The sequence below is a fragment of the Puma concolor genome, chromosome B1 (genome assembly GCF_028749965.1).
Source record: "Puma concolor isolate L17-30 chromosome B1, mPumCon1.1.hap2, whole genome shotgun sequence".
Taxonomy (NCBI): Eukaryota; Metazoa; Chordata; class Mammalia; order Carnivora; family Felidae; genus Puma; species Puma concolor.
Window position 1 is genome coordinate 111,473,201 of NC_141670.1, and position 26,425 is coordinate 111,499,625.

The window sequence follows — 26,425 nt, forward strand, 5'->3', positions numbered from 1 at the left end:
TCAGTTCCATGAGTGGCCAATTCTCTGATGTTTAAAGGATTTATAATACTCTTCTCAATTTCCCCTCTGGGAGATCTTTCTCCTTGAACTCTATAGTACCACCTCAGCCAAAAGCTATAACTTATGGTAGCCCAGACCATTAGAACACAGTTTCTATTTTTGTGTTTTAATAAATGTTGGGAAAACATTTTATAAAAAAATTGACAAGGCTAATAAGACACTATCTCAAATATAATATAGCTGACACCGTCTAAAAACTTATAAAGTTCAAATATATATTTATTTTATTTTTTTACGTTTATTTATTTTGAGAGAGTGCACTTGTGCACGTGTGAGCAGGGAGAGAGGCAGAGAGAGAGGGAGAGAGAAAAAACCCCAAGCAGGCTTTGTTCTGTCAGCACAGGGCCCAATGTAGAGCTCAAACTCTCAAACTGAGATCATGACCTGAGTAGAAATCATGAGTCCGGAGGCTTAACCGACTAAGCCACTCAGGCGCCTTTAAATATATATTTAAATTAAATATATTCAGAAGTTATCTTAAAGAGGACTCCAATGCCAAACTATTTACCTTAGTTTACTCCAGTTTTCTTTTCATCATTTCAAAATGTAGCTGACCTCATTTTCACAAAATAGACAAAACATTTAAATCCACAGGACAAGATAAAACATGCCCTCAATAATCGGTTAGCTTTCTTCTTTATTGATTACAAAGCTGAGGCTCTAATTTATAAGAATTTTCTAAGGAAAAGCACCCTTTTTGGAAGCACAGAGATCCTACTACAAATCACTGAAATTTAGTTGCATTTTATTGAAAACATCATGAAGAATGTGATTAAAATTTCTATATGAGGGAATAATTTGTAAACCCTATATAAACTATAAATTGAATTCAGGATATACATGGGTCTTTAAGATTTCTGTAATACTAACTCTACTGAAACTAGAGTTGATATAAAGACAGATGATGGGTGCCATTCTAGTTATAAATGCTATAAATTTTTAATCTGCCTTTTTTTAAAATGCAGTCAAATTGGGACTATCACATTATTGTTATCCTATTGAATTAGCCGTAGGAATCAGAAGACAAGCAACTTTCTGCTTAATGTTTTGTTTTTGGAATTTCTAACCAAAAATAGGTTTAATTAGCAATTGAATACGCTGGGTAATTTTTATTAGAAAAAGCAGCTCAGCATCAATAGACTTAAAAGAAAAAGTTTTATCTGGCGAATATGAGCTAACATATAAATTAATCGCGTTTAAATGAAAGGTGATAAATAATCCCATCTAATAGTACAACTCGGTTAACTCCTAGAGAATATGTTTTGCAGTCAACCCATTTTGGTGAGTCCCTGAGGTCATGTTTCTAAAATTCAGATTTCCCACTGGAGCCACACTGACATACTTTGGCTTACTATGGTCAGTTAGTAATATTGGCCTACATTTCAAAGGACGGTATGTTGTTGTTAGGTATTCTTCACTTTGCCAAGTGAGGGAATAAGGAGGTGGACATGCCCAACTAGTCAGATCTTTTATATTTGAGTGCAAACACAGGGCAGGTTCTAGAACTTTCTCAACAGTGCTTCCCACACATAAAGTGTTTGAGGCACATAACCAAAACATAAAATATTGTCAGTTTCTGTATTTATTAGAACACTCACCATGAGCTTACTGGGTTCTGGCCAAAGAGTCTTCTGAAACAATTCATATTTAACAGAAACAATAACTACTCATTCTCTTAAATTAATATCAGGTTAGACATTCAGTTAGATCACCAGGAAACAATGTACCTGGAGTATGTTATCTGTATTCCCTGCAGAAATGGCTTCACTGAATTATAAAATATTACTACATATTTGGCTTATATGTCAAGTGAATATAAGAAATGTCCATTTGAACAATATTTATATCCTTCTGTTTGTTTTATATGGATTTTCTGGATTAACTATTGTTGAATTTAATAACAGGGAAAAGTTTAGTAATAGGAAAACCCTCTATGCTTCTTTTTACTAAACTTGAATTTAGGAAAACAGCATAAATCCATATGTTTGTCTTTTTCACTAGTTTCCAGGAAACACAAAATAAATTCAGTATTCATCAGAATTAATTACCACAAGTTCTCTATCCCTCTTTTTACTTGGTTTTGCTTTTATCTTGTTTCATTTTTAATGATGTCAGAATGACAGTACATGGGAGTGTATGTATGTATGTACATGTAGTGCCACCAAAACTTTAAAATTTTTTCACATCTTGGGGCGCCTGAGTGGCTCATTCGGTTAAGCGTCCGACATGATCTCACGGTTCGTGAGTTTGAGCCCCGTGTGGGGCTCTAGGCTGACAGCTCAGAGCCTGGAGCCTGCTTCAGATTCTGTGTCTCCCTCTGTCTGCCCCGCCCCTGCTTGCACTCTGTCTCTCTCGTTATCTCAAAAATAAATAAACATTAAAAATTTTTTTTTTAATTTTTCACATCTTTTGTATCTTACAACAGCACTATGCCAAGTGCTTTCACTGAGCTTGATGTATTCCCTACCTCACAAGATTTATGGACAGCAAGGATACTTTGATTAACACGGTTGCTGATTCTAATTAGCTACTCAGTGGCTCAACATACTGACCAACAGTTTGGAAAAAAAACTTAGAAGAAAATGTAAAATCATTTAAAAATCAAAAACAAAAGTACAAGAGGAAAATCTAAGAATAAATTAAACCTGAGAAATAGTAGCCTAAAAGCTGAATTGATATCCTCAGCATGCTTGAGAATAAAAGGTGTTGGTGTTATAACTCTACTGAAGCAAATCTGGAGGAAAACAGATAAATACACAGTAAAAAAAAAAAAAAAAAAAAAAAAAAAAAAAAAAAAAAGTATGAGACATTGGAAGAGCATTTATTGTCATTCATTGGAAATCTTTCCTTTTAAGGTTGTTAAAAGGTTAAATGTTTCTCATTTGTACACACCTGACTGAATGTGTTTCCTTTTTCTTCCCTTCCTTTTTTCTTCCTTCCTTTCTTTCTTTCTTTTCTCTTTCTTTCTTCCTCCCTTCCTTCCTTCCTTCTCTCTTTCCCTTCCATCCTTTCCTTTCCTTCCTTTCCTTCCTCCTTTCCTTCCTTCCTCCCTTCCTTCCTTCCTTCCTTCCTTCCTTCCTTCCTTCCTTCCTTCCTTTTAAGACAGTGTGATCAACTGCAGAAATAATAACATGCTATTGGGAATAAGAAATGCAAACTGGTCCTTGCTCTGCTGCAAACCAGATGTGTGACTTTGGGCAAATCACTTAGCCTCTTTGTCTTATAATGGTCTTATCTATAAAAATGATGATAATGAGAATAATGAAAACTCAATGACAATGATAAAGAAATAAAACTTTATGAGCACCAGTTGTGTGTCATTGTTTTAGCCTTTATTTTTTTTTCTTTTTTCTTCTTTTTTTTTTTAATTGTTTTTTTCAACTTTTATTTATTTTTGGGACAGAGAGAGACAGAGCATGAACGGGGGAGGGGCAGAGAGAGAGGGAGACACAGAATCGGAAACAGGCTCCAGGCTCCGAGCCATCAGCCCAGAGCCTGACGCGGGGCTCGAACTCCCGGACCGCGAGATCGTGACCTGGCTGAAGTCGGACGCTTAACCGACTGCGCCACCCAGGCGCCCCATGTTTTAGCCTTTATTTTTAATGAATGTAAATTTATTGAAACTGGTTTGGGGGAGGATGTGTGGGTGAATTGTTGAGGGTTTTCCAAAGAGAACTGTGGGAAGGAGTCAGCCCCCCAGGAGGAGGGGGTAGGTGCCTGGCCACAGACCCCATCTTAGGTCTGATTTCTTCTCCTTCTGCTTCTTGCACCACATCCAGCTACCGGTCCTTCCACCCTTGATGGGGAGGTGTGTGGGTTAGGGGGGCACAAGCTCACCTACTTCCCACTCATCTCAGGCTTGGCACGCACATAGTCTGTGCATGATGGCTGGGGTCGTTAAGAGCTGACGAACCCTTGGTCTTGCCTCAGACTTGTCGCAGATCACCTTAGCCATAAAAAAGGATGGGAAACAGCTGAAGGTGTATGCAAGATATCATGGTTCACCTCACTGCCCACATCCCCACAGAAGATGTGGAAATCATCTGCATCCCGCTCCAGCAGGCTGGGGGACTCCTAGGTGCTGAACAAATGGTGCGTTTCGATTCCTCTGGCTCTCCTTCCTTTTCGTCCTTATCCAGGGCCTCTGGGACCTCCAAAGTCATAAGGTCAAGGCAAAGTGGCCGGGTCCATAGATTCAGGGACAAAAGTCCAGATATGCACTGTGCGAGCCGACTTCCAATGGGAGGGGCTGGGGCTAGAGCTCAGGCAAAGGCAGGGAGAGGGCGCTCTGGTTGGCTGAGACCGGTGACTGCAACACCAGCTGGGGTGCCTCCTGCTCCACAGCCACCAATGCACTAGTCTTGTCTAGCCCATCCGCTGCTGCCACTACCTCTTCCTTCTCTTTCAGGCCAATGCCAGGCCTAAGCCCAGTTCTCAGGGTGTTGCTGGCCCTTCTAGGGGAGGCCTCAGTGCACCCATGGAGACTGGAAGTGGGCCGGCCATTCCGGGCAGCACGATAGGGGCCCCACAAAGACCGGTGGGAGGGCCTGCAAAGCCAGAGGCAGAGAGACTACCTACTACAGAGTTAAGATCGTAATCTGCTCTCTGCAGTACGTGGCAAATGAAGCCAGATGCAGGATAGGGGTCCTCTGGGAGACCACAGCTGCATGACATAGATAGGAACAGGGCTCCCTGAGCCCCTAGACTGCTCAAATGATTCCAATCACCAGGGCCAAAGCTAAGTGGACCATAGGAGGAACCATGAGTCCAAGAGTCTGTTGGATGTGCTGGAATGTTTTGGTCACAATAACTGGGCAAATCACAGGAGCTACGGGCACCTGCACCAGTACTACCGTGGAGACCTTGGGTGCAGCAGGCATGACAGTGGGGGTTCTGGTTACTAGAGCCCTCAGAACTTCCTGTTCAAATCCCCACCTCCATTTCCTTCAAGCGTTCCTTGCTGCTCTTATCCGGGATTCCTGTGCTGGCGCCCAGCACTACAGGCCCTCCTGCACCGGGAGTCCTGGAGCTAACCCTACCAGTTAATGTCGTGGCCACATACTGAATGGGAACCAAGCACAGCAGGTTACTATTGATAAGTCCTTGATATTGACTTAATGTTAATTAATGTTGATAAAAACAATATGAATTTGAGTCTTTTGAAACAATCAACAAATGTTAATTCAGCTCTTACTGTGAGCAAGGACTTATAGTTCTGTAAGTCCTAGACATGTTCTCACCTTTGATTCTACAACTTTTGGAATAATGCTTTTTGTATATAATATCATTAAAATGATTAAACATACTAAATAGTTTTAAAAAATAATAAGGTCTTAATGCTGCTTTGAAACAAACCATGTGCAAATTACTCAATCAAAGGTCATATTTTTGTTCTATTAAATTTTTATAAAGCAACATTATAACATTTTGCTTACAGTCAGGTTTTACAATAAGCTGTAGTCACCATTTCTCTTGTTGATTTTATGAGATATTCTGCCCATTGGCTGCTTTTCTATGATCATATAAAACTATAAAACTATGATCATATGAAACCTCAGGTAGAACAGATAGTCAATAAAAATTTGTACAGAGCCATTCAAGCATCGGTTACATTTCTGGCACACACAGGTAAGATATAGAGTAGTCCATCTGGGAAAGTTAAGGAACAGATTCAAGAAGATACAGCTAAACATATATAAAGGTTAAATTTTTGCATCGAAATCCATTCAACTGTTTTGCATCAACACTTAGGAAGGTATCAGCTAATCAGCAAGTGTGTGCCAGCTACCCACCAAGTGCTCATCTCTAGGAGCTATGTTCTAAGGGAGAAGCAAAGGACATGTGATGTATTTTCTGTCCCCAAAGAGCCCCAAAATAGTTATTAGTTACACACTTGAAAACCACCTCTGCACGAACATATACTTGTCTGTGAGTTTTTTCAAATGTCTGGCTTCTCTTCTTTACAAATTTTACATTTTGAGTTAAGGGTACTCCAGTCTGTCTTATGCATATCAGAAAAGTACAACTAACTTCCTTAACTTCCTTAATTCTACTAACATGTAAATATTAGGAAGGAGGCAACTGAAATATACGAGTTCTTGAAAAATATTAGAAGGAAAAGGGAGAGCAAATGGGGACAAAGGACAGTAACAGAGAAAAGAAAATGAAACTTGACCCCCAATCTCCATCTCACCCCCACTCTGAATGGGGCTCCTGTGTCAGAGATGCCTTAAACCAGGAGTTCTTTTCAAGAGGAACTAAAATGCCCACATCTAGACATACGATAATTATGAGTATGATTTACAATTTCATACTTATATTGGCATAAATGACATTAGCAAAAGAAATTACCTACATATGAAAAAAAATCAAACTCATAACAAAAATACCTGTTTATATATTCCCAATCCAATTTTCACTGGTTACACCCAGCCATAATCTAGCTGCACCTTTCCCATCTCTTCCATGGTGGCTGCTCTAAACTAAAAGTGCTTACTGTGATGGAATTAAGGATTCATTCAGTTTTGGGAAAGATCGGGAACAGCAAGGCAAACAATGTGTCAGATACAATTTAACTGATTTTACCATGTCTTTGGCTGGTCTTCAAAGGTTTTTGATCTAATATAGTAAATCAAACTGTGGGTGACCCAAGAGGAAACTTGTTTTATTAGTGAGTTATTCTCAAATCTTCAAGGCTTTCTTTGTAATTCCCAGAAGATGAATTTTTAGTAAGGTATTTCCTAATTTACAATGAGGCTTGGAGTTTGGTAGCTCATTGATCATTACATGGGAAAATGCTTAGAATAAGAATGCTTTGAAAATATCACTTTGTATAGTCCACTTCCCGATCTCCATTTCATCTAAGGATCATCTATGATCCAGGGAAACCCAGATATCTGTAGTGCTTCTGGCTAGTAGCTCCCTTGTTGGCCACTGGTCTTTCTCCCCTGTTCAGCCCTATCAAATCTTTCTACCATATAATCCCCCAAATATAGAGAATGACATTAAATATGATGATGACTTGGCCTGGAAGAAGAAAGAGTTGTGAAAATTCTTCAAAATTTACCAAGATCAAGAGGGATGAAGAAGTTATGGGGCTGAGAAATAAATACTTGATGAATCAAAGAATAAGAAACTCAATGACATAGACATCATTATTATATTTTACATATATTACATCACACATTATATTTTACAAAGAAGGACCCTAAAATTCTCAGAAATCAGGTGACTTGCCTCAAAATCCTCACCACTAAAAAGAGGAAGAGCAGAAGTCCAAACTTGATCTGAGTTACGTATTTATGTTTGTAAAGCTAAAATAATTAAGTTGTAAATCAAGTTTCAAACTGTAGGTCATTTTGCATAAGTGGGTTGTAAAATCTATTACTGATGAATAGATAAAGAAGGTGTGGTTTACATATACAATGGAATACTACTTGGCAATTAGAAAAAAGTGAAATCCCGCCATGTGCAACAATGTGGATGGATCTGGAGGGTATTATGCTAAGTGAAATAAGGCAGTCAGAGAAAGACAGATATCATGTTTTCACTCATATGTGGAACTTGAGAAACTTAACAGAAGACCTCAGGGGAAGGGAAGGAGAAAAAATACTTTTAAAAAGAGAAGAAGGCAAACCATAAGAGACTCTTAAATACAGAGAACAAACTGAGGTTTCATTGGGGGGGGGGGGGTTGGATGGGGGGAAAATAAGTGATGGGCTTTGAGGAGAGCACTTGTTGGGATGAGCAATGGGCATTGTATGTAAGCGATGAATCACGGGAATCTACCCCCCAAACCAAGAACACACTGTATACATTTTATGGTGGCTAACTTGACGATAAATTATATTTAAATAAATAAATGAATGAATGAATGAATGAATGAATGAATGAAATTAAAAAAATAAAATCTATTGAATGGACTGCCAATCAACATTTTAAAATATAAAGTGGAATAAAGACAAACAGAGTACAAGTAGATGAGCAAGTGTTGATTTTGTTTTGTTTTGGGTTTTTTTGGTGAAAATTTTCACAATACACACACATACATGCACACGACTGTGTACACATGCATGGTCTGGACTGCAAAAAAAAAAAAAAAAACTAAGGAGGTTTAGGTAAGACATGCAAGCATGTTGGGAAAAGTAGATGTTCTTTCAGATCAAAGCTAACGCTCACAAAGACCATTCTAAGAGAGGATTGGTTTTTATGGTATGCTTATTTGAATTTTCTGAACTTAATAATTCTTATTTTTAGATGGGTGTTGTGATGTAAATATGAAGGATGATGATGGGACAAAGAAGAGTTCTTCACTTTGGAAATATCCACTAAGTCACTGCTGAACCACATGCACATCCGGGGCTCTGAGAGGGGGTGTGGTGCAGGGGAGGCAACACAAAACCTGGGTTCCTAGCTTGTCTCCATTACTAACAACACAATTTCAAGTTTCTTCGTTAGTAAAACAGATGAATTTCCCACTCTGCTTTCGTCAGATAGTTATTTTAAAAAAGAATATAAAATAATGCATGTTTATGCTATTTTGAATCTATAAAATAATATGCAAATGTAAAATATTATGATTTCCTGGTTAAGTGCAAGAAGTAATAAATTCATATACTCCTAACTCCTGTTTTCTATCACTGATATTTGGTTAAATACAATGAGTCGAATTGAGCATTTTTGAGTCTACTGTACAATGTTTACCTGGACTAGGGAAATTATTAATTTATGCAGAAATTATTTACTTTATAAGTATTTTTGATTCTGGGATGCCTGGCTGGCTCAGTCTGTGGAGCATGTGACTCTCGATGCTGGGGTTGTGAGTTGGAGCCCCACTTTGGGTGAAGAGATTATTTAAAAACAAAATCTTTAGGGGTTCCTAGGTGGCTCAGTTGGTTGAGTGTCTAACTCTTGATTTTTGGCTCAGGTCATGATCCCAGGGTGGTAGGATCAAGCCCTGTGTTGGCTCTGCGCTGAGCATGGGGCCTACTTGGGGTTCTCTTTCTCTCTCCCTGAACTGCTCTCCCCAACTCACACTCACTCTCTCTCTCTCTCAAAATAAAATAAAAATAAAAATAAATTTTAAACATTAAAAAAAATAAAATCTTACAGAGAAGGCATTTTCAATTCTAATGAAACCTAGGAAAGACAGAACCTGGTCCATTAGTAGTCATCCTTTACAAAATTCAAAGAGCTGCTATTTTATGACAGAAAGCTTTAACTCTCTTCATTTAAGTGTTGTTTTCACATGGGCTCATTCTTTGGTTAATTTTAATGAGAAATAATAGATACACTATTTCCTTCATATTTGACTTAACACATGCTAAAGCAAAATACTATATGAAGTTCAAAGAAAGAACATTATTTGAGCTACTTATTATAATAGTCATGGTTTAAAGAGATTTAAATATTAACTTTAAAAGTCAGCAGCAAATTATTTAAACAGCTAAAACATACAACATTCTTAAGTGTCAAGCTTGGTTCTAAGCTTTTAATTGCATTAACTCACTTAATCTTAAATTGAACATTATGAATTATGAATTACCTGGTGATTCTAGCTCAGAAACTATACCCTTAACTCCTAGAATTGAAAAAAAAAAAAAATCTATGGACTCTGCATTATAATCCTATTTAGCTCTCTTTAGACTTCAATTTCTCATTAATTCTATTTGGTATTTTGTGGAATAGTAAGTATCTCAGTGTCTCACAGTAAGTCAGTAATTAAAGGGAAATCTCCTTTCGAGACATAAAGTGTCCAAATGTGTCAAAATTAGAAAAGAATTCTATAATGCATTCTAGAATATTATTATCATATCCATGTGAAACTTAGCTAGTTTTAATTTAAAGTAAAAATTAAGGAAAGGGTTTAGATTGGTTGATCTTTAAGTTTCTTAGTAATAAAATTCTGTGGTTCTTAGATCAAACGACAAGTAATGAGGGTATAATTTCCAGAAGATTTTAAAGGAAATAAATATACAAGAGAATAAATCTTGCCTTTGTAGATTTATCACTGATTCGTTTAATATTTCAATCAACTCATTTTAAAAGTGGGCATTTTCAGGGCACCTGGGTGGCTCTGTTGGTTAAGCATTGCACTTTGGCTCAGGTCATGATCTTGTCGTTTGTAAGTTCGCCCCACATCAGGCTCTCTGCTGTCAACATTGGGCTCTCTGCTGTCAGCTTGGAGCCCATTTTGGATCCTCTGTCTCCCTTCTCTGCCCCTCCCCCCATTTGTGTGCGAGCATGCGCGGGTATTTTCTCTCTAATCAAAAATAAACATTTTTTTAAAACCTGGATTTTCTCCTTCTAACATGGAACTTATCAAAATTGGTAAGCAAGGATAAGGAGTATATATCAGAATCAACCAGTAACTTTTTTTTTGTTAATGAAACGGAAGAACTCCTTAGTGCTGTGGCCTCGAGTGGATTTGCCTCCAGGGCTCAAGGATGAGACTGAAGTAAAAAAGGGAAAGAGTGGCAGGATCTCAAAGAGAAGGAAAACAAGAAGGGAGAACAGAACATAAAAACGTTCCATAGCAATTCCAGAATGTACCCTACCTTCCTACTTCTTTTTTCTTTTCTTTAGATTTTTTATTTTTAAGTAATCTCTACACTTAACGTGGGGCTTGAACTTACAACCTGTTTATTAAGAGGTTTTTTACATGCTCTATCGACTGAGCCAGCCAGGCACCCCCCTATCCTCCCACTCCTAATGAGGCACAAGTGAAGAAACAGTTTTGTACTAAATATCAAATTCACATAAAAACATGCTACAAAGTTCAAATTTAATATAGACTAGAGGAAGCTTAAATTCAATGTGAAATAACAATTGAGTGTCGATTACTCACATATTAAAACATTTACTGAACTTTTATGGTATGCCAAATTGTGCTAGGAACCAAGTCTACATGTGAAGGTACCCATATAAAAGTTAGCAATATTATTATAGAATTACAATGACTTCTAATGTTCTCATTTTTTAAAACAACTTTAATTAAAAACAAGCTGAAGTTGGCATCCTGGACTCTAAAAGAATATGAAGAGAGCGAGGACGGAGCCACCACAAAATAAAGGTTGGCTTTAGGAGTCTTCCAGGTAACATACCACTACTCTGTTTTCCATCATTATAAAATGATTCCTACAAATTTCATCTAGTGTCAATTTCAGGTTTGTCTAAGACTCACAAGCTGGCTTAGTTTATCCTCTGAGTAATCACAAAATTTGGTTCTTCTTACAATTGTGTTTGTGTTCTCTGTTTATCTTCCCAACAAGGCTTATCATGGGCAAGAATCAAATCCTATTCACTTTTGTAAGCTCTACACCTCATATAGTATCTAGTATAAGAAAAAGGATACTTTAATAATGTTCGTACAATGGGTGAGCTAATGAATAGTAAGTACCATATGGAGGTAAATAGGCATCTGCTTAATCCATCCAGTTATTCTACATTTGTCAGTAAATGTAGTCAATGCGTGGGCAAGTCAGGTACAAACAGAATGATTTCTAGCCTTTGTAAACACAATCAGGAAAAGTTCACTCTCTGAGGCTAAAGCTGGTTAACATTAACATGCATAAGACGAAATTAGATCCTGAGAGAAACACTTAATCTAAAGGGGCTTTTCTCAGTCTGAAATCCCTTGATGTGTTCTTAAGGATCTCAGGATTCTGAGGATATTTAATTAAATATCATGTGGTAATTTCTTGGTCATGTTTATGACTGTGTCAATTGATTCCAAGTGATCACTGAAAGGAACACCCAAATTTAAACGCAGTATTTCTCACACTGAAGCATATGGATGTATTCTCAGGGTTCTAAAAAAAGTCTCCTCTCTCTACAGAGAAGCAATACTGCCTTAAGAGATGGTTTGTAAACATAACCTGACAAAACATGGGTCCTTCCATCTAGAAAGCAGAATAAATGTTTGAGGAGGCATGACCAAGACCTTCCTATGCATTACACAAAATTACAAGTTATCTGAAAGAAATAATGACAATTTTGGTTAAGTTAGAAGGAATAAACTTGTTAGTACTTTCCCAAACCTGTCCATACAGCTACTCTAGTTTGAGTGAAATCATCAATCATGGCCATACATCTTAATTAAATCCTATCTAACTGCAACTGTCAGAACCATACTTTGGTCTCCTGAGTGTGCACAACACAATGGGTTTTCACATGTATAATTTGAGCACCCAGTGGTCTCCCTTTGAGACAGAGAAGGATGTTGAGAAGATTATAAAGTATGCAGTACAGTGATAAGCATATTGTAGACATGCAATAGAGGTAACTATTTTTTTAAGCTTAATTATTTGTTTTGAGAGAGAGAGTGAGCACAAGCAGGGGAAGGTCAGAGAGAGAGGGAGAGGGAGGATCCCAAGGAGGCTCTGCACTGTCAGCACAGAGCCTGACATGGGGCTTGAACACATGAACCGTGAGATCATGACCTGAGCCAAAACCAAGAGTCAGACACTTAAGCAAGTGAGCCACCAAGGCACCCCAAAGGTAACTATTATTTGATATCATAGGTATTACTTTTTCTCACTTCAAAAATGGATAATTTGAGACTCAGACTAGTTTAAGTGACTGGCCAAATGTCTGTGTTCATTCAATTATTTATTTATTTATCAAATATTAATTGGATTCTTACTATGTGCCAATCCTGGGTCTCCTAGTCTTTCCAACAGAGTGCCCTTTTCACTGACCAACAACACTGAAGCTGAAATTCTAGTTTGTAATCATTCTTTGTCATGATCATATAAGTCAGTGCTAGCCTCTCTTCCCCTTAAGTTTAATTTTAGCCATATTTGCATTGGTATATTTTATGAACCTTTCTTTATAAACCTCTTAATTTTCCTGTGTTGCTAATGTTCCAAGTTCCCAGTTTATGCGGCTTTCTGCATATTGCTAAATTGTTAGTTGTGGGTGCAAATAGCTAAAAATAATCTAGTGCCCCTTTAGAGAAACACAAAAAAATCTCACTAAAAGGTGTTGTTAAAAAGGGCTCTAGAGTATACGTTACAATGAAATACTACTCGGCCATAAAAAGAATGAGACCTTGCCGCTTGAGAAAACATGGATGCACCTAAAGCTTATTGTGTTACCTGAAATAAGTCAGAGAAAGGCAAATCAGGATGATTTCACTTATATGTGGAATCTAAACAATAAAAACAAACAGAAACAGACTCATACATACAGAGAACAAAAGTGATTGCTGGAGGGGAGGGAGGCAGAAGAATGGGAAAAATAGCTGAAGGGGATGAAGAGGTACAAATTTCCAGTTGTAAAATAAATAGGTCATGGAAATGCAAAATACAGCATAGGTAATATAGTCAATAATATTGTAAGAACATTGTATGGTGACAGATGTACCTACACTTGTTGCAGTAAGTATCGTTTAGGGCATAGAATTGTTGACTCACTATGTTGTACATGTGAAATTAATATAACTTTGTATGTCAGCTATACTTCAGAAACGCGGTAGAGACCATTGCTAGTTTGATGTTTAAACTAATAATTCCAGCGGTCTTTGTCAGCTTCCACCATGGCGTACCATGGCCAGGGTCAAAAAGTGCAGAAGGTGATGGTGCAGCCCATCAACCTCATCTTCAGATACCTGCAAAATAGATCTTGGATTGAGGTGTGGTTTTATGAGCAAGTGAACATGTAGATAGAGTGCTGTATCATTGATTTTGATGAGTACGTGAACCTTGTATTAGATGATGCAGAAGAGATTCATTCTAAAACAAAATCAAGAAAACAACTGGGTCGGATCATGCTAAAAGGAGATAATATTACCCTGTTTCAAAGTGTCTCCAACTATAAATGATCAATGAAGTGAGAAATTCTTGAGAAGACCATGTAGTTTGGTTTTTTTGAGAGATCCATTGTTGGGAGCATAGTTCTAAAACGTTTGTTCCTATTCTTTTGGTTACCTTTATGTCATTACTGGATAACAATGAATGCTGTGGGATTGTTTTTATTACAAAAATAATAATAAACTAATAATTCCAAGGGAACTTGAATAATAAATCTCTTGATAAACTTCTGGTGGTTGCTTTGGATGAGAAAATATATTCTTTTTTTTTAATTTATTTTTTTAACGTTTTATTTATTTATTTTTGAGATACAGAGAGACAAAGCATGAATGGGGGAGGGTCAGAGAGAGGGAGACAAAGAATCTGAAACAGGCTCCAGGCTCTGAGCTGTCAGCACAGAGCCCGACGCGGGGCTCGAACTCACGAACCGCGAGATCATGACCTGAGCCGAAGTCGGCCGCTTAACCGACTGAGCCACCCAGGCGCCCCGAGAAAATATATTCTTAACTCCCTGATAAATTGTTTCTCTCTCTCTCTGTCTCCTACCTTTCTCTACGTGCCATGGGCACAACTGCTGTCTTTCCTCATTCCTCAAGAAAACATCACGCCATGAATTCTCTCATAAACCCCTTTCCCAAGCATTCTTTACTCACCCCAGCAATGACTTTGCATACCACTAAGATACAGGGTTTCATTTCAGACTGTCCCCACTGCCCACTCTGCCCTGTACAAAGAACTTTCTTTTTTCATTGATGTTGCCTTTTTAAAATATTTTTGCCCTTTTTTAAAAATGTCTATATTCATTTTTGAGAGAGAGAGCATGAGCAAAGGGGGGCAGAGAGAGAGGGGGACAGAGGATCTGAAGTGGGCTCCGTGCTGACAGCAGTGAGCCCGATGAGGGGCTCAAATTCATGAACTATGAGATTATGACTCGAGACAAAGTTGATACTCAACCAACTGGGCCACCGAGGCACCCCCCACCCCCGCTTTGCTTTCTTTTTCTTTTTTTTTTTCTTTGGTAGTGATGATGGTGGTAGGAGGGGGGAGCCAGGAGTTACATGCTCCAAGGCGTACCCTTATGAGCTTTTGTGTTTCTGCATTTTGGACTCTTTCACCCTATCTTGAAGACGTTTCATTTCTGAGGGAAGAGGCTGAAGAGAAACTGAGTATGAAAATAAAAAGAATTGCCTATGTTGAGGTGTATACATGTACATATGCAGGTTCATTAACAGACAGGTAGCTTCTGATCATGCCAGCTCAGCAGACAGCCACTTTTTAATAACGGACTGCAACATTCTCTTCTACATATCTATTTTCTTCATTTCTGAGAATTTGGGGGAAGTTTCCATCTAAAAACAAGGTTTCCTTTTTATTCCCTCTGCTTCTTATACAAGGAGAGAAAAGGCTTTGACAAGACTAGAGATGACAGGATTTAGTTTACTCCTTTATAATCATCAACACACACACACACTGCCACTTTCTCCAGCCTATACAAAAGTGATTTTTCCAAAACTCTGGACTTAAGGGTTCCTGACTTCTTGGCCAAGGATTTTTCCTTTTCTCTACATCATCTCCTCACATCTATCATCACATTCCAGATCTTCTCATTCCAATAATATAATCTGCTCCCCCCGTCCCCCGCCCCAGATCTCAATTGAGAACATTGACCTTTTAACCACCATTTACTCTCTTGCCAATCTACTGATCCAATTTCAACAATCCTTCTATGCCTGACACCTACAGTCTGTTCACCTTTTCACAGTGCCTGTTTCTCTCCTCACTCAGTGGAGCTACATCGCATGCATAGTCTTTTAGAATCATTTTATTCATTCCTTTGCATGCATCCTCAATTCTTTTGTCTTTCTCTAGCTATACTATACATGCTTAGCTAAACCACATTCCTGGTTATATATAACTCTCCATCTGAGTCCGTATCTGACTGTGGCTGCAGAAGAACACACGTACATACTAGCTGGTCACGATCCTTGAGTAGGCTTTTAATTCCGCCTTCCAATCATGCTCTGCCACCCTTACTCACTCTCCCTCCACTCTCCTAGATGATTGTCTCCCACCTCCTCTCCCCTCTCAGTTAATGAATCTTCAACCCTTATTATTCTCCTTGTGACCCCAACCTTCATCCCTGGCTCCTCTCTTTTTGTTCTTATCTTATCCTAACTCCATAAAAAAATCTATCAGCTCTCTCTTCAAAATATATCCAGAATCCAACCACATCTTACCATCTCTCCTGTCTGTTGTCCAGGTCTAGAACATTTGCCCTCTTACCTAAAGTATTACAAAAGTGCTTCCTCCTCTGCCTTTCTCAGTTTTCAGTCTGAGCGTTACTATTTAAATTTAAGTCAACCTATGTCACTTCTTTGCTAACAACCCTCTAATCAATCACTTCTCTTCCCTCTCAGAATTAAAGCCAAAGTTCTTAAAATACCCTGTAACATCTTATATGACCTGGTGCTGCGGATGACTCTTCCTGACCTCTTACTTCTCTTCCCCTGATCTCCTACTAGTCCTGCTATGCTAGCCTCCTTACTGGACCTTGAACTCACCAGGCATGCTCCCTCCTTGGGACTTTCTCACTGGTCAGGCCTTCTTCTAAAATATATTCCCTGCAAATAGTGCAGGGCTTCCTTGGTCAAATTCTTCAGGCATTTTTTTGACCATCCTATCTAAAATAACACATTGCTTACCTTCCATTCCTTCTCCTTCTCTACTGCTATATTTTCCCACTATCACTTACTAGTTACTCCTTTCACATTTTTACTTTTTTTAAATGTTTATTTATTTTTGAGAGAGCGCAGGCAGGGAGAGGGGCAGAGAGAAGGAAACAGAGGATCCAAAGTGGGCTCTGCACTGATAGTAGTGAGCCCGATGTGGGGCTTGAACTCACAAACCACGATGACCCCAGCCGAAGTCGGACGCTCAACCAACTGAGCCACCCAGGTGCCCCACATATCTAACTTTTTTGGTTGATGATTATCTCTGTCTTCTTACATTGTAGATTATAAGCTATATGAGAGCAGGGGTGTTGTCTCTGTTTTCACTGCACCTAGGTCAGTGCCTGCCACATAGTAAACACATATTATATGTTTGAATAAAAAGATAAACAAATGGTGAGCCTGAGTTCAGACTGGCAGAAATAATGTGATTATAATATCTGAGATGAATTAAGGAGAATGGAGTGGCTACATGGGAGTTGTGTATTAAAACCCATGTCTTTTAGTCATAGGAAAAGAGCATTCAAGAGAATTCCCAGAATATAAATTGTTTTGGTTTCATCTAAACCACCGCAGCACAGTACGTAAGACAGTCACAGAAATGCTTTGCATGAAGATACCCCTGGCGTTTTTAAATGAAATAAGAGTTGCACTTCAAACATCTTCCTAAATCTGTGAGACAAAATTTTTTAGAGTTATGGACAAGTGGCTGATGAAAAGTCTACTGGAATTACTTTGCATTGAACAACTATCAACATGAAAATGAAAATTCTAAAAAAAAAAAAAAAAGAAAAGAAAGAAAGAAAATGAAAATGAAAATTCTAAGTGCTCAAAATACTGGGCAGATGTTATTTAAATCCAACCTGAATCTGTACTACTTAGTATAGACCAAGGACCAGTGTTAATGCACTGAAGAGAATTAGAGAATAATATAGAATCCAAAACCAAAAGGACACATGTAACCAGAACCAGATAGATGTACCACTTTTGCTTCCTCTAAATGAGATGTCAGATAATGAATACTTAACAAGATTGTTTGCAGGTATATTTGTGCCCCAATTTAATTGGTTAGGAAACTGGATATAGTTCATTCCATGTTCCATTAATTCCAGAAGTCCAATTCTCAAGTATTCATCACTGTCGCCTCTATAAATTCCCAGGTTAATAGAATTGGTGTTAGAGTTTTTAAAGAGAGGTCCAGAGTGGATGGATCCAAATGGCATTGGTAAAAAGGATTTTAGTTCCAGGAAAGAAATTTAGTTTAATTTAACCCAGATAAACAGAAATTGTTACCAAATTGCTACTAACTGCAATCTTTCCTATTTGATGACACAGGCTATGAGAATAACTTTTATGATCTGCCCTGCCTATGAGAACCAGCACCGCTTTTGCTAAAGTTTAGGCTGAGAATCAATATAAAAAGACTGTATTATTATAATAAGGATTATCATTTGCTAATATTTATTGAATGTGTATTCTGCTAAGCATTTTGCAAACATCGCATTTAATTATCACAACTATGCTATGGCTCCAGTGTTGTTACGATCACTATTTTACAGCTGAGAAAACGGTGTCTTAGAAACACTTGGTGTCCAGGGTCACATAGCTGGTAAGTGGATAAAATGAGAATTTGGATTCCAGCACCTACATTCTTAAAATGACTTCCAAAAATGCATTGTGGTCTGAGTCATAACTACGTGAGCATATGATAAAGTCATTGTTTGGTGTACCTTCTTGTTGGTAAAGGATTGGTATTTTAGGAACATTAAAATTCTTTTGAAAATGTTCCTTTAACCTTGCCTTCTGTCTTTGATAAAGGAAGCATAAGATCTAACTGGTAATTTTGCACCTTTATACCTCAGTAGTAAAAGGTCAAGACCAAAAATTAGAATATATTAAAGACTATTAACTTTCAGGGTCATCTCCAGGATTACATTCAATAAATGATAAGTGATAACCTTTATTTTGAAGTCACTGCAGTGAAACCAATAAATTTTATGCCTGGTGAAAGTACCTGAATCTTCTGAGCCTTTTATTGACTTGTAATTGGCTACATTTTTTCTAAGGTCCTATTTATTTATTTTTGAGAGTGAGAGAGTGAGTATGAGCACAAGCAGGCAAGGGGCAGAGAGAAAGAATCCCAAGCAGGTTCCCCACTGTCAGCACAGAACCCAGTGGGGGGCTGGAACTCACAAACCATGAAATCAGGACCTGAGCTGAAATCAAGAGTCAGATGCTTAACGGAGTGAGCCACCCAGGTGCCCGGCCATAAATATTTTTATGAAAAGGTTATAGTGTCTATTTTTAATGTTTGGACATTAACCTTGTTGATAACATTATTAGACTGTGAATAATTACTAAATAAATAAAAGCATTACATATATATGAGTTTCAGATCGGGAGCAAATGCTAAGATTTATTCTCTTTTCTGAGTGTACAAGAGATAATAAAATAAATAAATTACTAGTTTTATCTTTTAGAGAAGACAGAAGCTAACAGATTTTTTAACCATTTGGAAAAGAAAAATGAAGACTTGAAGTCGTCTTTGTTTTTTAAGAACATTGCTTTGTGCCAAAATTATGAATTTTTTTCTCGTATCCTTTAAGTGATTAAAAGCCAAATTGTATTTTTGGATTAAATTTCAAACTTCTCCTGGTAGTCATGAGACAAATTTTATAAGGAAAAAAATTTTCATCCAAATTTCAGCTTAAGGAATCTTAGAACGCCAACACACCCGATATTTTTGGAAAGCTGGTACAGCCCAGATTGCCTTTCATTGAGAAATATAGCGGGGTACAGAAAGTTCTGGTTTCTGTGTCACATGCCATGATGCTCCCCAGAAACCCAGGCTTACAAGCAAAATAATGGACACTTTTTCTTCTCTTCTTTCATATGCCATAGTAACTTTGAGCTTTTACATATTCGCTAGATACAGCTGTATTTTGGCTGAAGAGTTGTCCTCTTAGGTGTTCAGAAATTATATTCAGCTCTGAATTTTGAGTTTTAGTGTAATCCTGGTAGTGGTGCACTTTGATTTAAAAGTCCCTCTATCTCTATTATGTTAAGGATGAATAAAGCTCTTTTTACACTAACAATGGTACATCTTGAAGATTTGAGCTTCAAGATAAAGGAAGCCACATTGTACATCCTGAAGGACAGATCCCAACATCTCAGGAAAATGTCCTGCAGTAGAAAACACTTGTACACCGGAGACAGACAGAGCTGTGTGACCCTGGGAACATCACTTAACCACTTGTGGGCTCAGTTTCTGCATTTGTAAGTTCCAGCAAATACCTACCTACCTCATAACATTTGTCTCTGCTGGTTGATAAAGCATCACATGTAAAGACCCCAGCGGAAAGCCTGATACACAGTGGCTAAATAGTTAACATTAGTCACTTTATTTCTCTAATCTCTATTTAATGTACATCCTTGCATGGTAATAATAAAGACCAACACCAGACAACAACACTTACTTTTTACCTAGTAAATTCAGGTGATTGAGGAGACTCAATCTCATATGTTGTATGCAGTTGAATTTTAATTTTTCTGATTCTTGGTGAATTATATATACTAATTGCAATTAGAACATGTACAACTTAAAAATTCCTTTCTTATTTAATAATTTAATTTACCCTGCAACCCAGTGATATAAGATTGAATGTATTATTATTATTGTCTTGTTTTAGAGATTAGAAAAGTGTCACTTTCTGAATTGAAATGACTGACAAAAGTGGAGAGGGAACTTAGGGAACTTAAATTGTAGTCTCTGGGCTCTAGGTTTTGTGTGGTTTCATGATACTGTGCTACGTATTCACAAAAATAAATGTTCTTCCCTTGTATAGCAACATGTTACTGGACAGTTGGCCACTGTAAGAAAAATAATTTAGGCGCTAAAAAGTTTTTGAGGTAACTCAAAAAGTTAGGTTGGTCTAAGGAGGAGAAAAAAACTGAGTACTGCTGAGAGATTATTTTTCTAAAAAAAACCAAAGAACCCTAAAAAAACCCTTAAGATCCTTCATACAATTAATATGTTTGTTACAATTTTGGGTTAAGTGCATTTGCTTTGACCGCAGTCAACTTCATTTTCCTTGGGTTCCTTTTTTGGCATTATTGATGATAATTTTACCTAAATGAACTGATAGTTTCATTGCCTATTCTCTAGCATGTTGCACATTTAGAAATTTAATGGATCAATATTAAAATTTGGGAATGTATTTCATATACTTTAAAATATCTAAGGCAATATGTTAAAATTATAAAAATATTTTATATTTAGTCTCATAGGCATTTTTGGAAGAAGTTCATGTATCCATATGGGAATTTAGATGTTCTTTTTCTTTTAGAGTAACTAATATACTTAAAGTTCAAATTATTTGTTCAAAAGAACATGAGAAACATATCAAAACAATTCTTAATGGAAAATAAGATGGATAAAGAAAGGAATGTAGATGCAGAATATGAAGATCTTATATATTGGGATAAAGGGATTTGGCCTTATTCCATAGGTCAGTGTCAGTATGTAAGGTCTGGAATTTTATCTCACATACAAGCTAAAAAGTCAAACTCTACTCTTTCATGATGTTGGCAGAAGGTAAGAGTTTCCTAGATCAGAGACAAATGACTTTATGATTCACAGCAAAAGCCCTTGCTGAGTGTCACCATGCTGCTTGTGTCAGTTCCCTATGCCCCTTCCCAATCCCTCAGAAGTGACACACAGGGCCAATGATAGATGCCTGTGCACACTGGGTTATGTTAAAGAAGGACGCAGCTTTTATAATAAGAAAACACATTGAGGCACCTGGGTGGCTCAGTCGGTTAAGGGTCAAACTTCGGGTCAGGTCATGATCTCATTGTTCATGGGCTTAAGCCCCACGTCAGGCTCTGTGCTGATAGCTCAGAGCCTGAAGCCTGCTTCATATTCTATCTCTCCCTCTCTTTCTCTTCCCTCCCCCCTTGCATGCTTGTGCTCTCTCTCAGAAATAAGTAAATAAACTTAAAAAAAAAAAAAAAAAGAAAACATAAGCCTGCTTTTTGTCAAGAGGTAGATGGTACCTAAGGTTGCTCACTGTAAGCACACTCTAAGAAATGGCCCAGATAAAGAACATTCAGGGTCCTTCAATTCTTGTCATATTCAAAAGAATACTAGAGATATTGGGAAAACAGCATATTGCTTTTCCCAATAGCAAGTGGCTGTCACCATTTTTTAATGCCAAGAAATGCATTCCTCTAAAGGATAAAAAATATTGCCAACAGTGACAATGCTTTCTATGCTGGTGACTTTCAGCAAGAGTCGCCTCTCCCTTGCTGGTGAGGAGCAAGGGAAATCCTGCAATCTTTGCAAAATCCTCCAAGTGATTTTGGTACAACCACTTCACTAATCTAAGCATTGGGAGCCACTGGAAATTTATTGGGGGAAATGACATAATTATATTTTTACTTTATAAAAATAACTCAAGGCATAGTGTAGAAATTGACCAGAGTGGACAGGATGAGGACAGAACCTAATTAAGGAGGGTATTATGGCAACCATGATAAGTGACTCTGAGGTGATTCAGTTAATGGAAATATGGATGTAGAAAATGGACTAAGAAAGGAGTGCCATACTGGAGCTGGGTTGGTGGGTATAGGGGGAGATGATAGGAGAACTGTTGGAATTGACACATTGATGAGGAAATCAGCAGGTAGAAGTTTTGAGAGGAGAGTAAGTTTGAGATAATATGTCTACTTTTTGAAAAGTTGTGTTTGAAAGATTTACTAATTTCAGGAAACCATAAGTTGAGCATAACTGGGCTCAATATATACCAGGATATAAAGGGGCATTCTATAGATAAGGTAGAATCCAACAATGAGATTTTCCTTCTGTTCACTTAAAATTAGCCAGGATTACTCACTTCCCAGTCAGCTATGTCAAACACACACACACACACACACACACACACACACACACACACACACGCACCACCAACATTTAGCACACTGTAGTGAACACTGAAGTCTACTAGACACTGTATTCATGGTACAAAAATCTTGTCCAAAAATAGCACAAAAATCTCAATATCCATGGGACTGAATAATATCCAAAATGTACAATACTGTCTGGAGTCATTACTGAATGGATGTAAATGAATGGATAATCCAAACACTTCATACTTAAGCCAACAGTTTCAAACTCTTCTCATTGTAATCCATATTTTAAAAATAATTAGGGAAGGAGGGGGAGATCATTTTTATTTTATTCTCTTATTTCTCTATCTCAAATTTTAACACTCAGTTACCTATGAGTAAAATGCATATGGCAGAGAAGAAAAGAAGCCAGTCTGGATAACTAGTTGATGATAAATGAGAAGTGAAACATCATTCTTGGTCAATACTCCAGCTATTGACCAAGGCCCAGCCATTTCATAGACAAAAACTGACATTCAATTGTTATTTTTGATCTATCTGCTTTGCTGCAAAATTAGGTTTAGACACAAATGTCTGAGGCTTCAAAAGTTGGTAAGAGGATGAAAATGGATTTTCATAAGTCTGAATCACTGATATTTTAGTAAATTCAATAAAGACAAAAATTAACCTTGGCTCTTGGAATATATCTATAGATAATGAGTGTTTCTTCACTGTGTACAGAGTCATGCTCTTACCTGATTGCAGGTATTGATGTCTATGCCCCCCTTCAGATATTCCACTACTTTGTCCAGGTTACCTGCTCTGGCAGCACGGAGGAAGCTTGCATTGCTGTCAGACTGTGAGAAAAAGAAAAGACTTTTAGGTTATTACTGATAAAATAAAAACATATCAAAGACAGAAAGACAAAGAAAGTTTACACTGCAGGTAAAAAAGCTGTAGTTGCAAAATACCTCAATACTGAGTTTAAAACACTGAACAATAATTCATAGGATAAGGTAGCAACTTCGTAGTATTTCTAGAGAGTTGTTTAAAGTCAATGTGTTCTGCTATGTTACAGAGTGTAGAAGAACTACTAAAATAAAAATACTCATTACTGCTTTATTTTAAATCTTTGGCCACATTTGAAGATGAATTTACACTACCCCCAAATCCACTGTTACCCATTCATTTTAGCTTTGAGATGCTTGCGACCTTACAGTAAGCCTAATGTCAAGCCAAAAAGGAATCAAAATAGTAAAAGAAATTAAAGACACTGGGTTTCTTCTTTCTTTTCCTTTACTGTTTGGTTTTCAGAAAAGTCTGAGGGAGAATGCTGAGCATGGGTCCCTTGGTATTCATCTGTCCTCATTACAAGAGAAAAACAGAAAGCTCCGAGGATGCTTTGAGGAAAGAGGATAGCACTAGTGTGGACTGGGCCAATGCAAATTTTGTGATCCCAGTGATTTTGGGAAAACAAGATTCAATTTAACCCAGCTGACATAATACCAAACTAAAATCCCTTGATAAAAATGAGCACTCTTAACGGAGGCTGCTTTTTAAGTCCTCGTCTTCCCCCAGCACCTTTCAAAATCTGATCATGGAAGAAACAGCTGAATTTTCCCCACAGAACATCCAGAAGAGAGCCGCTCCAGAGATGAAGCCATAGTCACCTGACTCTCTGGCTTATTGGCAAAGCCTGACTTTCAAATCTTAGCCCAATAACGATGATAAACTTTGTTAGGTTCCAAGACACTTGTGTAACTTTATAATTCTTCTTGTGGTATAGCATCTGACTAAAGAGAATGTGGTAACATGAAAAGGGATGCCACTGACCTACTAGGAAGTGAGACACCATTGTGACAGCTTGTAATCCAGCACTGTCCCCAGTAGGCTACACTGCCTCTCTCCCTTGAAGAATGTGCTTGGCAGGGGCTCCTGGCACACTCTTGCAGACCTATTCATTATGGCTGGTGATGATGTACAGAGATAGAAATGGAGGTATTTTTTCTGGGAGCCTCAAATAGGGAATTATTTGCATACCGTTCAAATGATTTACACATGGGAAGATGGAAAACCCAAGACTAAATTACCTTACTTTTAACCCAAATACCACAATGATTTATATAGTTATAAATCAGACAGATAATTTACAAAGAGTTGAAAGGTATGACCGAAATCTATACATCTGGAATTCATGCTCTCACTCTTTAGAAGTCTATCATTTGGTTAACGCCTGACTGTCCTTCCCTCCCTGCATGGCTGTGATCTGTAGTGCCTCACTCTTTGCCTCTCCTGAAAGCTATGCCCATGGCAGGGTGCCCTAAGTGTATCTGCAATGCCACAGTGACTGAGTTGTGACTCATTTTAAACTGCCTATTCGATGAAATTATTTTGTGGTTTGCGGCAAATTCTAATCTCCAGGAAGATTTTTCCATCTCAGGTTTCTTGCCACAGCACTTAAAAGTGAAAGATCATACTATGCATTATGTTATGTCAATATCTCACAGGAAACATTAGTTACTATAAAAAAACTAAAATGAAACACTATTAGGTCACAGAAAGTATGACATTATTTTCCATATATAGTTTTTTTTTTTAATTTTTTTTTTCTTTTTCAACGTTTTATTTATTTTTTGGGGGACAGAGAGAGACAGAGCATGAACGGGGGAGGGGCAGAGAGAGAGGGAGACACAGAATCGGAAACAGGCTCCAGGCTCTGAGCCATCAGCCCAGAGCCTGACGCGAGGCTCGAACTCCCGGACCGCGAGATCGTGACCTGGCTGAAGTCGGACGCTTAACCGACTGCGCCACCCAGGCGCCCCTATAGTTTTTTAAAAAGTAAGTCTATGCACTATATATTCTATATTATATTAGAGATTATGCCTAGTAACTACTGTTATCTTGTACATGAGGCTAAATAATTATAGTTAACATTCACTCGTTACTGTGGGTCAGGCACAGAGCTAAGGGAGCCAGTCATATGTATTATATCCTTAATACTCACAATAACACTATGAGAAAGAAGCTATTGTTATGCTCATTTAATAGGTGAGGTTTAGAAGATCTCCAAGGTCACACAATTATGTAGTGGAAGATCCAAGATTTAACTTATGTTTATCAGTCCAGAGCTAGTCTTAACTGCTACTCTATCTCACTCCTCCAAAGCATCAAAGCAGATGTTACTACAGATACCTAACCTATGAGCTATAGATTGGTTTCAGTTGTGAGAAAACTGTTACGCCCTTGGTCTACATATTTGCTCTGCAAATCATGGCACTTCCTAAATAGAGTGCCTCAGCTGGAGAGAGAATTTTTGGCTGACATCCCTGTCCCCACATCTATCAGCCATCTATACACCTAGAAAAAGTAAGAGCTGGCTTGTGCTCTTTGCGGATGACATGATACTCTATATGGAAAACCCAAAAGATCCCACCAAAAAAACTGCCAGAACTGATTCATGAATTCAGCAAAGTTGCAGGATATAAAATCAATGTAGAGATATCGGTTGCATTCCTATACACCAACAATGAAGCAACAGAAAGAGAAATCAAGTAATCGATCCCATTTACAATTGCACCAAAACCCATAAAATACCTAGGAATGAATCTAACCAAAGAGGTGAAAAATCTGTACACTGAAAACAAAAGAAAGCTTATGAAAGAAATTGAAGGAGACACACACCAAAAAATGGAAAAATATTCCATGCTCCTGGATAGGAAGAACAAATATTGTTAAAATGTCAATACTACTCAAAGCAATCTACATATTTAATGCAATCCTTACCAAAATAACACCAGCATTCTTCACAGAGTTAGAACAAACAATTCTAAAATTTGTGTGGAACCAGAAAAGACCCGAATAGCCAAAGCAATCTTGAAAAAGAAAACCAAAGCAGGAGGCATCACAATCCTGGACTTCAAGTTGTATAACAAAGCTGTA

At 37.7% G+C, this 26,425-nt stretch overlaps 1 protein-coding gene and 1 pseudogene across 23 annotated transcripts in view; one reads left to right on the top strand and one right to left on the bottom strand.

The window, feature by feature from the left end:
• Positions 1-26,425, bottom strand: part of ANK2 (ankyrin 2) — a 673,807-nt gene that overhangs the window by 187,672 nt on the left and 459,710 nt on the right. For all 23 annotated transcript variants that reach the window (XM_086704357.1, XM_086704361.1, XM_086704354.1 and 20 more), the window contains one exon: positions 23,242-23,343. In XM_086704357.1, coding sequence (XP_086560483.1) covers positions 23,242-23,343 — 102 coding nt within the window. The remainder of the gene's footprint in view (positions 1-23,241; positions 23,344-26,425) is intronic.
• LOC112858194 (small nuclear ribonucleoprotein E pseudogene) lies at positions 13,579-13,927 on the top strand (annotated as a pseudogene).